The following is a 14,849-nucleotide window of genomic DNA, read 5'->3' on the forward strand; positions in this document are numbered from 1 at the left end:
GAGCTCCGGGAGCCCTGCGGGGAAGCACCGATGTGCGCGACTTTCCTTGAAAACGAAACGAGATCCGTGGGTTCTCAAGCAGGCGAGCGGTTACAGGTCTTTACTGCTCTGGAGACTACGACGGGGGCTATCAGAGACCCGCGGCGGGTAGCTCTGACCCCTTGCCTCCCCGCAAGGGTGCTCTGGGGGGCCAGCCTCTGAGAGCCGCTGCAGCCTCCTCTGGGTCGGCCGTCTCCGCAGAGCCAAGAAGGCCCAGGGTGAGGCCCAGAAGGTGCCGACCCAGGATCCTCCCCTTGCTTCCAGCCCCACTGGAGCCCCAAGGCCGGGTGCGCACCACGTTCTCGCCTGCAGTGCGTCTTGTACCTGTGGCGGGGTGAAAGGCGGTGAGCGCCTGTTCCACGGCAGAAGTCCTCCGAGTGGGGTCCCCAGCCGGCAGCATCAGCATGCCCTGGGGGCTTCTCAGAGGTGCCAGTTCTGCCTCCGGCCCACCCCGGACCTGCGGAATCAGATGCTCCGGGAGGGCCCCTGCAGTCTGTGTCCTCCAGGGGTCGCTGCCCACGTTTGAGAACAGCCATCTAAGGGCAGCTGTTGCTCCGCGGAGCCCCCGCCTCCAGGGCCCAGCAGGAGAGTGTCTCGGGGGTACAGCCCCTTGGGGTTGGCGTGCTGGCTCCCTGCCCACCCTCTCTGTCCGTCGGGCTCAGTCATTCATTCTCCATCCACTCTCCCAGCTCATGTCCCTCCGGGCTCTGTGGCTGCTGGGAGATCAGCAATGAAGAGCACGGACAAGGCTCCCGGGGCTTTGGTTCCAGCGATGGCCAGTGTCCAGCTGGTCCCACCAGCACGTCCGCAGCGGTGTTTTGTGGTCATTTGCGGACGTGGGCACCTGGCAAATGGCTGATTCAAGGAGCAAAGTCGTGGAGGACTTTAAGAGACGGGGACCCTGAAGGCGGGCGTCTCCTTGAAACTTGCACCCCAGGCACCTCACTCTAGTCCCAGCTCTGCCGTGAGGAGTGTCTGCAAGAGGAAACTGGACCCTGTCTCACGAGGCAGGTGATTCGGAAGCTCCGGGAGAGTCAGCAGCACACAACAGTGAAGCACCTTCCCTCGGCGCCACACCGCCTGCGTACAGAGGCAGGTTCTGGTGCTTGCAAACTGCGTGACCTTGAGCAGGTCATTGGACCTCTCTGTGCCTCAGTTAGCTCATCTGCAAAATGGGGTGAATTATAGCCCTACCTCACAGGGGTGTTGTGGGGAATGAATGTGCTGGTATCTGAAGGACACATGCTAGCTGAATGTTAACTGTTATCATTCTTGCACGTTCATCTTAAAAAGCTGTACAGAAAGTGAAGCTGCAAACCTAAAGCAAACCAAAATATGCAGACTTCGGGGAAATTAACAGAGTACCACAAAAGCAATCAATACTGCCTTGACATTTGGAAATTCTTCACTAAGTGCATGGGTTCAGTTAGTGATAGAATTCCACTTCAGTCCTCATGGGCCCTCATTGCTTGTCTCCACAGTGAATAATATTAACATAATCACAGTGTGGCAAATGTGGACTCCTCTCTCGTTTTGGAATCAACCCATGGACAAATCTGTGGAAAGCCCAGTCGCAGTTACAGAGCAAAATGTAGATGTTACAAATGATCTTTGACACCATAAAAGGGATGGCGCAGCTAAGCGGGAGACACAAAGGAAGTATGTTAATGTCTTTTCTTTTGCGATTCAACATTTTATTTATTTATATTGTGGTAAGAACACTGAACAGGAGATCTGACCTCTTAACACATTTTTAAGTGCACAATACAGTATTGTTAACTAGGCACAGTGTTGTACAGCAGACCTCTAAGTTTATTCAGAGGGGTGTGTGTGTGTGTGTGTGTGTGTGTGTGTGTGTGTGTGTGTGTGTATCCCTGGAACAAATATATATAACTGAAACTTTATACCCATTGAACAGCAACCCCAGGAGTATGTTAATTTCTCCTGTAACCTGGTAAGGAGTCCATAGACAGCAGCTAAAGTTGATACTTCCAGAAATAGAGCCTTAAGTTTCCTTTTAAGGTCACAAAAGTAACCACCAGAACAACTAAAAATAATAACATAGCTAAGAAAAATCAAGGGAGGCAGGAGCAGGATGTAGGCAGTAGGGAAAATGGACTAAATCCTCATCTTTCATGCCAGGAAGTCAAGGGAAATAGTCTCTGGCTGACAAAAACTAGACCCATAAAATTACTCTGCGTGTCCACAGTGGACAAAATGAGAAGGCCTAACACCAGAAAAAGTCATTTCCTTTGGAGAGAGGGAGAGAGCACGGGAAGCGCTGGCTCTTCATTTTATAGCTTTTTCTGGATGGTTTGAATTTCTCAACAGGTGCATATTTTGCTTTTGTAAGCGGAACCTGGTGTGATGGCCTCAGCCATGCTGCCGGGGCCCGGCTGCAGCAGGCGGTCCCACCCGGGGCAACCCCTCCCTCCGGCCACCTGAACGCACTCTGAGGCTGGGCTGCCATGAGCAGCGAGACTCTCTCTTCAGGTGTGGAAGCACATTTGCCTGTGGGAGACGTCTATTTACAAACCTTTCAGAGAAACTGCAAGTACAGTACAGACGTTTAAAAACAGCATGATTTTATATATATATATATATATATATATATATATATATATATATATATATAGCAGTATTAAGATAAGCGGAAGTGATTTGTGTCATGTGATTTTTCAATTTTACATCCAGTGAGTATCCTTCAGTCCTACATAGATACCAACGCTACATTTATCATTTACAATGGAGTATTCCCAGGACTTCCCTGGGGGTCCAGTGGTTAAGACTCTGCACTCCCAATGCAGGGGCGCGGGTTTGATCCCTGGTCTGGGAACTGGGGGAGGGGGGGGGTCCCTGGAGCCTGCGACCTTGGCTCTGGTGATCAGAGGAGCCCCCGGCTGTGTGGAGGATGGAGGTCGGCTCCCCACCCCCGCCCTCGCTGGGAACCGCTAAAAGACAAACTGAGGCATATTGCAAATTTTAAGATTATATTGGACATGGGAATTCCCTGGTGGTCCAGAGGTTAGGGCTCCGGGCTTCCACTGCAGGCGGGCGTGGGTTTGGTCCCTGATTGGGATCCCGCATGCGCACTGCCAGCCAAAAGATAAAAAGGATTGTATTTGGACAAAAATTGATTGGAATGGGGCAACCTAGAACTGGAAGTGGTTAGGAGCGCCCCACCCATAGCAGCTGGAGAAAGTATAGATTAAGCGCTGAAGCAAAGCAAAAGTGATCGTTAACTGGTATTGCTGAAAGCCCAGTTGTGAGTGGTTGGCTGAGATTGGCTGTGTGTGATTGGCTGAGAGTGGCTGTGTGTGGTTGTCTGTGATTGGCTGAGATTGGCTCTGTGTGGTTGGCTCTGTGTGATTGGCTGTGTGTGGTTGTCTGTGATTGGCTGAGATTGGCTGTGTGTGGTTGGCTCTGTGTGATTGGCTGTGTGTGGGTGTCTGTGATTGGCTGTGTGTGATTGGCTGTGTGTGATTGGCTGTGATTCTCTGTGTGTGATTGGCTGTGTGTGGTTGGGTTTCCGTTTCGTAACCTCGAGGCATTCACAGGCGTAGGTTTGGGTTTGTTTGCACGCAGGCCATGTGTTAGACCCCCCAGCCAAGTGGCCTCCTTGTTTAACTAATTTAAAAACCTAAGGAGGGAGTGGGTGTCACAAAAGAAGATCCTGGTACCCAGTGTGGGGCAGCGTGTGACATCAATGTTAGATATTTCCCTGAGTTTATACTTCTAGTGGCCTGAGCTAGGACCAGAGACTTCTCTATGGAAGCTATTAACTGCATCTCTGGGATGGGAATTCATCCCAACTCTTTCTGGCTTAAACTTCTGCTCCCCGGAACTCACTCCCAAAACCAAGATGCCCCAGAATCACCCATCCCAGAGAGAGCAAGGGGTGTTGTCCTTGCTTGACTGGCACTGCTCTGGTCCCTGGCATCAGGGGGGTGATGTCTCCTCTCCTGGCACAAGTGACCAAATAGAACATTCCAGAAAGCACTCCCTTGGCCTGGCCTTCTCAGGCACCCACACATGCACACACACCTTGGTCATCCCGGGAGGGCTCCTTTTCAGCCAATGCCACCTTCCACCCCGGTGGTCCCTGTTCTTGCTGCTGTCACCATTGAGTAGCTTCCTCTGTTCCTCCAGTTTTGTAAATAGAGTCGTACATATGTTTTCCTCTGTGTCTCTGGAGGCTTCTCGCTCAACATAATGCTTTTGAGACTCATCCAGATTGTTGCATATTTGGTAGTTCCTTTGTTTTTATCCCAAAGTAGCGTTCCATTGTGTGGATGTACAATTAGTTTAAATTATAAAGACCAACAATATCAAGGATTGGTGAGCAAGGCAGCTGCTTTGCATTTTTAAAGTTAATTTATTTTTATTTTATATTTTTAAAAAACCATGAGAGTTCCCTGGTGGTCCAGTGGCTAAGACTCCTTGCTCCCCATGCAGGGGGCCCGGGTTCAATCCCTGGTCAGGGAACTAGATCCCTCATGCATGCCGCAACTAAGAGTTCGCATGCCACAGCTAAAGACCCCGCGGCAATGAAGACCCGGGGCAGCCAAAATAAATAAGTAAATATTTTTTAAAAATAGCTTTTGCTTTTTAGAACAGTTTTGGGTTTATAGAAACATTGAGTGGCAGGTACAGAGAGTTCCCATGTCGCCTCACCCCCGCCCAGTTTCTCCTGTTATTAACACCTTGCATTGATGTGGTACATTTGTTACAATTAGTGAACCTGCACCGACGCATCGTAATCACTGAAAGTCCGCAGTTTACATGAGGCTTCACTCTCGGTGCCGTACATGCTCTGGGTTCGGACAAATGTATACGGACATGTACCCACCATTACAGAATGATACAGAGTAGCTTCGCTGCCCTAAAAGTCCTCTGTGCTCTGCCTGTTCATCCCTCCCCACAAACCCCGGCAACCACTGATCTTTATACTGTCTCCATAGCTTTGCCTTTCCTGCAGTGTCCTAGAGCTGGAATCCTGCAGTATGCGAGGAATTTGCTGAGTTTGCACCTGAAAAAAGGGCCTTTTAGGGTGAGGCTGGGAGAAGGGCGGGGGAAGGACACGGTCGGTCCTGGGACGTGCCTGACCCCCTCTTTTCTCCGTTCCGCCAGGGCTCGCCAAGCCCATCGGTCTGGTGGAGGGGCCGGGCGGCCTGGGCCAGGGCGGCATGGCGGCCACACTGCGTGACGACAGCCAGGAGACAGAGGGCAAGTTCGAGGAATACGGGTACAACGCACAGCTCAGCGACCGCATCTCCCTGGACAGGACCATCCCTGACTACAGGCCCAAAAAGTGAGTACGCCGCCCCTCCCACAGACACCTCCAGGCAGCGCCCCGCAGGCCTGGGCTCCTGGCACCCAGATGTTCACAGGATCTGCTGGACAGGCAGAGCGGAGGGAGGGGGACCCTGGCAGGTGGGGCACCCCCCATCCGTCTTCTCTGCTCTCGGCCATGGGCATCCTCTGCAGGTGCCCAGTACAGGACTGAGGCTGCTCAGGGACGGCGCCGCCCAGGAAGCTGGGCAGCGCCATCGCCGATGCTCCAGGTGCCGCGACCTATACAAATGACACAAGTGACAAGCGACACAGCTTGAAGCACAGTCTCTGCCAAAGGCGTCTGTCCTCCCGCCTTTGGTGCAGGAGCCGCGATGGGGGGCGGAGGTCCTGCTTGAAATGAGCGTCGCCCGTGTCTAAAAGGCGTTCCATTTCTGTCACTTGCCTGTAAACCCCTGTCCCCCCACTCCCAAAGCCACAGCAGTTGATTAGTCAGAAAAGTCGGACCCCTCGATGGCTGTGCCTTGCCTTCTGGTCACTCAGGACTCCTGGTCTCAGATCATCGCCTCCTGTAGTAAAGCAGAGGCGAGACTAGAACAAAACTCCGTGTTGAGTGGACCTCACTGCTTTACTAACTTCCGCCGAGCAGGGCGCCTGCACCCTGGACATGAAGCCAGGCTCCTTCCTGTGGCCCTGGCCGCAGGAACTCAGCCCGCCGCTCGCAACGTTGAACAGGACAGCACTTTCAGCAGCACCTTCTTCCTGGCAGGGGCCGCAGTGCAGGGCTGGGCTGGGCCGGGCAGCCGTGTGGTCAGAGTTGCCGCTCTGAGTCCTGAGTCCGCGGAGCAGCCTTCAAGGAAAGGTGGGTGGGGGGTGCGGGGGAGTGTCTCCTTTTAGCGCCTGTCTTGGTTTGCCCCTCTTCCAGTTGTGGCTTCTGAGGTAGGACTCTGGTTTGGGAAGTGGTCCCAGAAGCCCTGGGAGGGGGTGGGAAGGCTGACAGGGAAGGGCCCGGAGCGTGAGAAGGTGCATCATCGTTGCGGGTACAGGTGGTCGGCCGCGGATCAGCTCCACTGGGGACACAGGGCCTCGGGGCTCCCCCAGCCCAGGGAGGACCAGGGAGCGGTTCTCACAGACTCCCTGTTCCTCCAAGCTTGAGGGCTTGCTGTGCGAGGAGTGAGGTGAGATGCCCAGAAACGAGTTTCTAGGGCGCTGGGGCAGGGCCGGCAGTGAGCGCGGGGACCAGCGCGTCTGCCCAGGTTCCGTGCTCTAGCCGCAGCCGGGATGCGTGAGCTGCAGAGTGGGAGGTTAGGCCGTCTCGTGACTCCATTCCTGTCGCGTTATACCCAGAGAGCCTGGAGCAGGCGGCTCCCCCCGCCTTGACCACCGCGGCTCGTGATGGCGCTATTTTATTTTCATCGCATTTATTTTCATGGTTACCGTTGATTTAGCATAAGTGGTGCTGCTTTGCCTTTGCAGCGATGAAATAAAGGTGCCGTTTTGAATTTAAAAAATGCATTTAGGTGTAAAACAGGCCAATTTGGAGAAACATACAAAGTAAATAGTAACGCAGGTGGTGCCGAGATGTGACGGCAGTCACGGACGCGGACCTGAATGAGTCAGGGGCTCTGAGGGTGTGTGTGAGTGTGTGTGCACGCGTGTGCGTGTGCATGTGTTTGAGTGTGAGTCGCCTTCTGAAAGCCCCCGTTGTGTCCTGACTTTTGGAGGATGAACTAAGTTGCCCACCAGCAGGGTCAGCACAGCTGCTGGCGTTTAGCTCTGAGCGCCTGGGCAGCCCTGGTGCGGTTCGCGGGACCCCCCAAGGCCAACCTCAAGTTCAATAACTCACTAAAATGAGTCATAAGGCTCAGCAAAGCTGTTACACGCGTGGTGCAGTTTGCTATCGCTGAAGGACACCAGGCAGGAGTTTCCCGCTGGCCCTCATGGTGGGGCTCCCAGGGACGGTGCCTGATTACCCCAGCAATGAGGTGTGAGCACACTATGACATATTGCCAGCCGCGGGGCTCCCTCGAGCCTTTTGTTTGTTTGTTTTTTCCCTTGAGCCTTGGCGTCTGGGTTTTTACTGGCTGACCTCAGTCTCCAGCCCCTGCAGAGGTCAAGCCGAGACCCCACATGAATCCCACTGTAGCAAAGACCCCCTGGCAAGGCCCCAGGCCTCCAGGTGAAGGTGACGCTCTTCTCAGGCAGGATGTTCCAAGGGCTCAGAGGTCACCTCCCAGGAGGTGCAGGGCATGGATGAGCCAGACCTGTTGCCTTGGCCCCTTCCTGTGCACGTGGTCCTCGTGGGGACACCTCAGCTGACTTGGTACGGAAGTGGCCCCGTGCTCCACCTTCCTGAGCCACGCGGCACATCGCGTCACAGCACCCCGTCCCTGTGACTCCGGGGCTTGCAGCCCTGGACTTGGGTCGGAGGCAGTGGGGGGCGTTCTCCTGCTGCGTCTCCTCCTCCACCTCATAGCACTTGTTGTCATAGCTGAAGACAGCCCCTTCTTGCCCTGTTTCCCAGAGATCGTGTTCTTTTGCTGGCTCTGCGGAACCCTCTAGAACCCCTCCACGCTGCCTCTGCATGGCTGGACCCCTTGCCCAGTGGGCATTGGGCTTGAGTCCAGTCATGACCAAGTTATGATGAAGGTGAAGCCTCTCTGTGACCCCCTGAATGCCCCCAGGGCCCGCTTTCAGAGCAGTCCCAGCCCACAGGGGTCCAGCCCCCCACCCCCAGCCCTGGGCCAAGGGCAGGGGTCTCCCAACGGTCCTGCCGCATCTCCCAACATCAGAGCAGTGGTGCTTACAGAACAGATGTGCGTCTGCGTGCAGCAGACGCTTGTCGGTCGCCTCCTCAAAATCCAGTTCTCTTTCTTCGGGCAGTAGCTCCCTGTTTCCATGTGGGGACCCATGGAAACTTCCCACCCCTGCTGCAGGGTGGGTCACATGACCAGGGCTAAGCCAATCAGAGCTCACGGTCCACCAGCCACAGTGATTGGCTCAAGGAGATCACATGGTCTAGGCCAGTCCAGCATGAGCCTCGGAATTACCTGAGGCTACGGGGGCGGGGGGGAACCAAGATTTTCCTCAAAAGTAAAAGTGCAAGTTTAGGAGCCTGGGATCTGTACTATCTTATCATCATGAGGGGAGAGCTTGAGCTCCCAGGGCGCACTTGTGAAACCGAAGAAAAAAATCCGGTTGCAGGGCATGGCAGAGCTGGGATGTGGGGAGGAACTGGGTTCCAGTGCTATGAGCACCTGGATCCAGCTGTCCCTGAAGCCACTTGCAATAAATTACAAATAAATTTTAAAAATAAGTCCGCTAGACTCTGCAGTAAATTAGTATACACACATACACATATATACTTTAAATTTTTTGCTTAAGCAAATTTGCACTGGATTTTCTGCTTTTTAAGCTGAAAGGGCTCCACCCGATGTGTGTGGTGTGTCACTGCACACTCTCCTGTCCTCGGGAGCACTGTCCTCCCATGTCTTGCTGGGCCTGGGATTTGCTCAAGCAGCAGGAGCGATTCTGGCTTTCCCTTTGAGGATTCAGATCCCCCGTAAGAAACCTCAGCCTGCCGAAATAAAAGCTGACAGAGTGATCAATCCCAGTTGTCACTCTCACGTCACAAAAGAAGACATCAGGGCGAACTTTGAAAGAGCTGACCTTTACACTCTGCCTTAATTGATAGAAACCTGCTTTACAGAAACTCTGATTTGAAGGGGCGGAGCTCTCTGCCTCCCTGAATTAGAGAATGTGGATTTTATCTAGTTACTTACCTGGTTGTTTATATCCCATTTCTTCCCAAAAAAGAAGCGAGGAGGCTTTGGCGCCAGGCACATGGGCAGACCACCCCTCCTGCCCCCATGGGCGATGTGGCTGAAGAATCAGAAGTGGAGAGGGGCCTTCCCACGCCCCTCCCCCACGCCCCTCCCCCCAGTGCCCTCCTGTCCCACAGGCTCCGCCCGGGGCCTCTCTGGAGCTTACTCAACCCAGAGCTTCCCTCTGCACGCAGGGGGCTGCATCATGGGGATTTTTCAAAGCAGTGACAGCCCTCATGAGAGCCTCGCTTAAAACACGGGCTCCAGTCCCCCAGGGGCCTTTCTGACGAGGAGCTGGGGTCTTCTCATGAGCATGACCAGGCATCCAGTCTTCTATATTTGGAAGTGAGATCTTCCCTGACCTTTAGTCCTCCAACAGGAATTCCCCTTATTGCCTACCATTCTGGGGGCTGGGTTGGTAAGACTTAAAACCCAGTTTGAAACGGCTGAAGCAAAAAAAGGGAATGTATTGGCTCAGGCTCTGAAGGGTAGGCTTTCAGGCACGGCTTGATCTAGGGGATGCCGCTGTTACATCAGCTCTGCCTGCCTTCAAGTCGGGTCAGTCAGGATCCTGGAAGGAAATCGGTGACATCCTCAGGAGGGATGTGGGCAGAATCTAGGAACCCCACGAGGGCTGTGAGGCACCCAGGGAGCGCAGCAGCGGCTGAGAAAGCTGCTCAGTAACATACAATATCCTGGAGCCTGATGTTCTGCAGTGGGCGGCGTCAGAAGACTTTTCCTGAAAAAGGCCGTGTGTAAAAACCTCCCTGTTTTTCTTTACTCTCACAAGACTGCCACACTCACAACACTTGTGACATCAGATGTGTGGGGCTTTCCCACACCAGCCAATTCTCTGACACCAGCTGTGCGTCCTGCACTTCAATTCAGTTCTGACACCCTCTGCCTGCAGTCGGCGTCAGACCCGCAGGTGCAGGGCTTAGGTGCCAACCTCAGCTCCAGGCTCTGCCCCGGCACTTGTGACCCCTGCTTGGCTTCAGACACTTGCTAGGACTGCGCACGGAACTCAGGGACACTTGTGTTTACTGGCGTGTTCTAGAATGAGGACGCGATGAAGGACACGGGGGAGGAGCCGGAAGAAGCGCTGCGCAGCGGGAAGCCTGGGAGGGTCCCGAGCACACGAGCGTCTGTCCCTGAGGAGCCGGGGTATCCCACGCTCCTGGCACTGGATGTGTTTGGGGCCCAGAAACTCTCCAAATCCCGTACTTCAGAGGCTTCATCACGTTGGCATGATCCATTTTTAGCTTCGCTTTCAGCCCCTCCTCCCCAGAGGGTGGGGAGGAGGGGCTGAAAGCGCCAACTTTTTTTTTTTTTTTGCGTTACACGGGCCTCGCACTGCTGTGGCCTCTCCCGTTGCGGAGCACAGGCTCCGGACGCGCAGGCTCAGCGGCCATGGTTCACGGGCCCAGCCGCTCTGCGGCATGTGGGATCTTCCTGGACCGGGGCACGAACCCGCGTGCCCTGCTTCGGCATGCGGACTCTCAACCACTGCGCCACCAGGGAAGCCCAACTTCTAATCGTGCTTCGGTCCTTCTGATGACCAGCCCCCAACCAGGAGCCCACCCAGAGTTGCCTCATTAGAACAAAACTCCCTCCCGTCAGCCAGGGACTCCCAAGGCACTCGGAGCTCAGTGTGAACACTCCGACCTCGCCCATCGCCCTGGAGGTTCCAAGGGTGCGGCTCTGTGTCTGAGAACCGGGCGCAGAGACCAGTGCATGTTTCTCGTTACTTCATGAGCCAGACAGTACCTGTTTCAGGCTTTGGGGCCGCGCGAGAGCGGCCACAGCCAGTAGGTACATGAGCGGGCGTGGCTCTGGCCCCAAAAAACTTTATCTGCAAATCCAGGAGGCAGCCTGTTGTGTGGCGTGATTTCCCCGTCTTACCTTCCTCACGTCACCCGGTGTGACCGATCGTATTTTCCAAAGGTGGACGCAAACCCCTCGTCTGGAACCTTGCCCCGCCTGCATCAAGAGGTGGAGACAGTGTCCGTCCCCTTGCAGTCAGGGGGCTTTTGAGGCTGGTCATTCCATCGAGGAGGGCGGACGTGAGGCTGTGGAGCTCTAGGGCTCCCCGCCAGCCCGGCAGGCGCCCTGGACCAGGGGCCGCCACGTTGTGAGGAAGCGCCTGCGCGCTCCGGCAGAGCGTCCATGCGGCCGGGCGCCGAGAGCCGGCGCTCAGAGACCCGCCAGCCGGTGCCGCCTCAGCCCCACCCGACGGCCCGCTCCACAGTCCCTGACCCGGCACTGCCGGCCGACACCTGGCAGGGGGCCGCGGCAGGAAACGAGATGACGCCGACCCCGCGCTGAGGATGCCTGGCGCCCGCGGGAGGAGGCCTGAGGCTGGCGCTGCAGCGGGCTCGCTCGCGGGCACCGGGGGAGCCTTGCGCTCCGCAAACAGCAGCCGCTGCGCGTTGTCACACATCGGTGGCCGTGCCCGGTGCCTAGGGGGCCCTCAGGAAATATGCGTGGAGGATTAAATGAATCAATACATAAACGCAAGCTCTGTCTACGCCCGTTTGAAACTTTCAGTTTGGTTTCCTGAACAGCCTTTAGCCCCCGGAGCCCATCCATCCAATCTGGCAGGTGCAGTCATCAGAACACACGCGGGTGGAGGAGCGCGTGCGTGTGTGTGCAGGCACACGTGTGTGGGCATGTGTTCCCACCTCAACTGGCAATTCCATCCACTCTCAAACCAAAGTCCTCTGTGCCTCTCTCCATTGGATGCATTATTGATCTCCCTCTGCCTGGGGGTGGGCAGCTTTCCTGATTAAGCGGTGGCTTTGATTATGCCGCAAAGCACATAACAAAGGTCTTGATTATTAAGACTGGCCCACGGGATAATGGAAGGAAGACTGGCAAACCCAAATTAAACGGCATCGTAAAAATGAGCGGCCTCGTCCGAGGCCCCGTCCTGCGTTCCAGTGCAGTGATGCCCCCCCCCCCCCCCCCCCGCCTCGTTAGGGCTGGAGAAGTCTTAGTGCTGTGAACCGTCTCTGCTGCGCGTGGCTCGGCAGTCAAGGGAAATGAGTGTGGATTTAGCGGATGGTGATCGCGAGGCACTGGAAACAGGCACCGCATGCCACGTGCCAATCCGGCTCCACATGGGGGCTCTGATGCCACTGGCATTGAGGGTCTGCAAGTGGAGGCAAGGGTCCCAGATAACGGGATGGAAAGCACGGTGCTGTCAGGGAAACGGGCTGGTTTCTTTCCTCCTGCTGCAGCCAGTAGACCCCCTTCCCTTCCCACCAGGCCCAGGAGCCCAGGGAAGGAGATGCTTGGGGAGGGCGGGGGCCCCTCAGCTGAGGCTGCTCCTCCGCCTGGGAGGCTCGCCGAGGGGAACAGGCCCCACCCGCTCACCCTGCTGTGTGCCGGGCTCTTCCTTAGAGCCAGCTGGTCCCCCTGCAGCAGGGTTGGAGGCTAACAAAGCCAGACAGGAAAATCGGAGGCCACCTGCCCCGTGGCTCCGTCTCAGCTGGGGATTTGCTGGGAAGGGGGAGCCCACTCAAGGGCCCCGTGGAGGGTCCACTCGACGTGGGGCTGCCCCAGATCCCGTCGGGGGCCGGACAAACAAGTACCAGGGTCCCACCTCTCCCTTCCCTTCCACTGACCACCCTAAGGGCTCACTGATGATCCCCAGGGCCCTGCTGGGGGCTGCTGGGGCAACAGAAGACACCTGCGCTGAGCTGGACCCTGGCATGGGGCGGGTCATCGGCCTCTGGCCCAGCGACCGCAGGGACTGCCCTAGGGAGTGCCTGGAGGGGCTGGAGGTCGCAGGCCCTGAAGGTCGCACACTTGGGCCCCGATGGACCTCACTGCCCAGGCAGAGACACTCCAGGTGGGCGCAGGGGTCCTCTGCAGCACTGCACCCAGGGCTGTGTGGTCTGGCCACCCTTGCAGTCCGCTCGCTCTCCTGGGCACGAGCAGGCCTCCAGGCAGCCAGACGGCGACCGGGCCTGTGAGCGCGCGACCCCACGTGTTACTGTCCCACCGGGCTCCTATGAGGGGGGTGTGAGGGGCCTTTCTGTGCACGGGCCAGTGTTCTGTTTCTGACCGGCTTTTGCTCTGAGCTCTGAGGGTGGCGTGTGTGCTCATTTCTCCTTGAACACGTGGTGCAGTGATTCTCATGCATCTCAGCCCGTGTCTCTCCAAAGGTGCGTATGGGTCGCCCGCAGCTGTGAGTGAGGGCCTGGGTGTGGAAGGGTGAGTCTGAGACCCGTACTCACCCTTAGCTCCGCGCACAGGCTCCTCCAATGAATATGAGCCATTAATGTCTCCACAGAGTGCGGCTGTGCGTAAGGTGCCCGTGAGGGCGTGCGTGTGAAGGCATCATGGGCAATGTCTCCACAGAGTGCGGCTGTGCGTAAGGTGCCCGTGAGGGCGTGCGTGTGAAGGCATGATGGGCACGTGTAATGCGCGTGTGCACATCTATGCTGTGTGTGCAGTTTGTGTATTTGCAGTGTTTTACGTGTGTGCACGTGTGCTTGTGCACGTGTGTAGTATACGCATGTCTGGGTGTGTGCACGTACATATTGCTTCTGGGAGGTCTTGCAGCCAGCTGCCTGGACGGATGGGTGGACTCAGGCTGGGAAGGACAAGACCCCAAAGCAGGAGGCCCTGGCGTTCCTCGTTGCTCAGGTTTCCTCCTCTCCACCTTCCCAAGCAGCCCCTCTTGTGCGGTTTTCTGTGAGGCTGCGCTGTCTCTGTGCCCATCAGGATCCTGCCTTGGGCTGGCAGGAAGGCCAGGCGTTGGTGTGGGATGCACTGGTCTGGGATTCCAGGCTCGCACCGATGTTCCTGAGAGGGCAGGAGCGTGTCAAGCCAGCAGGCAGCTGCTGCCCAGAAGGCATCCCCACTCCCCGGTGACGTGCTTCCAAGAACCCTCCTGACAGCTGTTCCCAGACACGTCCCTCTCGGCTTCCGATGGTACAGCTCCTGGGTCTGTGCTCAACCCAGACCCGTCTCCTCTGGCAGGAGATGGATGCGTGTCCTGTTGTCACAGGCAAAGCTTGCTGCCCCCCCGGGAGGCCACTGCCACTTCATCCCCTCTCCATCCTGCATTTATTTCTCCAGCGGCACAAAGGGCATCCCCATAAATTTCCATCAGTGTCGCTGCCATGGCCCCGTTTCCCCGGAGGCCAGCTGGGACACGGCGTGCGACGCATTCCAGTCACGACCTCGGAAGTGGCTTCGAGAGCCCGTAACCACGCCTGGTGCTCTGTGGGCTTATAAATCCTCCGTGAGACGGCTTGGTGGTTGAGGATGTCCTGCTTCTCTGGCTCCAGATGGGACATGCGAAGCCGAGCCAGAGCCTCTCTGGGGCCCACAGCCCAGCCCCTCCTCTGGCCTTGACCTGAGGGGGTGGGCGTGAAGCCGGCCAGCCTGCGGGAGGCGTCCAGCCTGTACCCAGCACCATGCAGGAGGCGTCCAGCGCGTACCCAGCACCGTGCAGGAGGCGTCCAGCGCGTACCCAGCACCGTGCGGGAAGCGTCCAGCCTGTACCCAGCACCGTGCGGGAAGCGTCCAGCCTGTACCCAGCACCGTACGGGAGGCGTCCAGCGCGTACCCAGCACCACGCAGGACAGCGTGTGTCCAAGGAAAGGACAGAGCCGCCGGACTTTGGGGAACGTACCTGTCCTGGTTACGATCGCTGCTTAGTCGGCTGCGTTAAACCACGTT

The 14,849-nt window shown here is 56.6% G+C and overlaps 1 protein-coding gene across 1 annotated transcript in view; it reads left to right on the top strand.

The window, feature by feature from the left end:
- GALNT9 (polypeptide N-acetylgalactosaminyltransferase 9) overlaps positions 1-14,849 on the top strand; it is a 92,061-nt gene that overhangs the window by 19,639 nt on the left and 57,573 nt on the right. The window contains exon 2 of the mRNA XM_060029328.2: positions 5,170-5,350. Within this exon, the coding sequence (XP_059885311.1) occupies positions 5,170-5,350 (181 nt within the window). The remainder of the gene's footprint in view (positions 1-5,169; positions 5,351-14,849) is intronic.

This window comes from Delphinus delphis, chromosome 13 (assembly GCF_949987515.2).
Source record: "Delphinus delphis chromosome 13, mDelDel1.2, whole genome shotgun sequence".
NCBI lineage: Eukaryota > Metazoa > Chordata > Mammalia > Artiodactyla > Delphinidae > Delphinus > Delphinus delphis.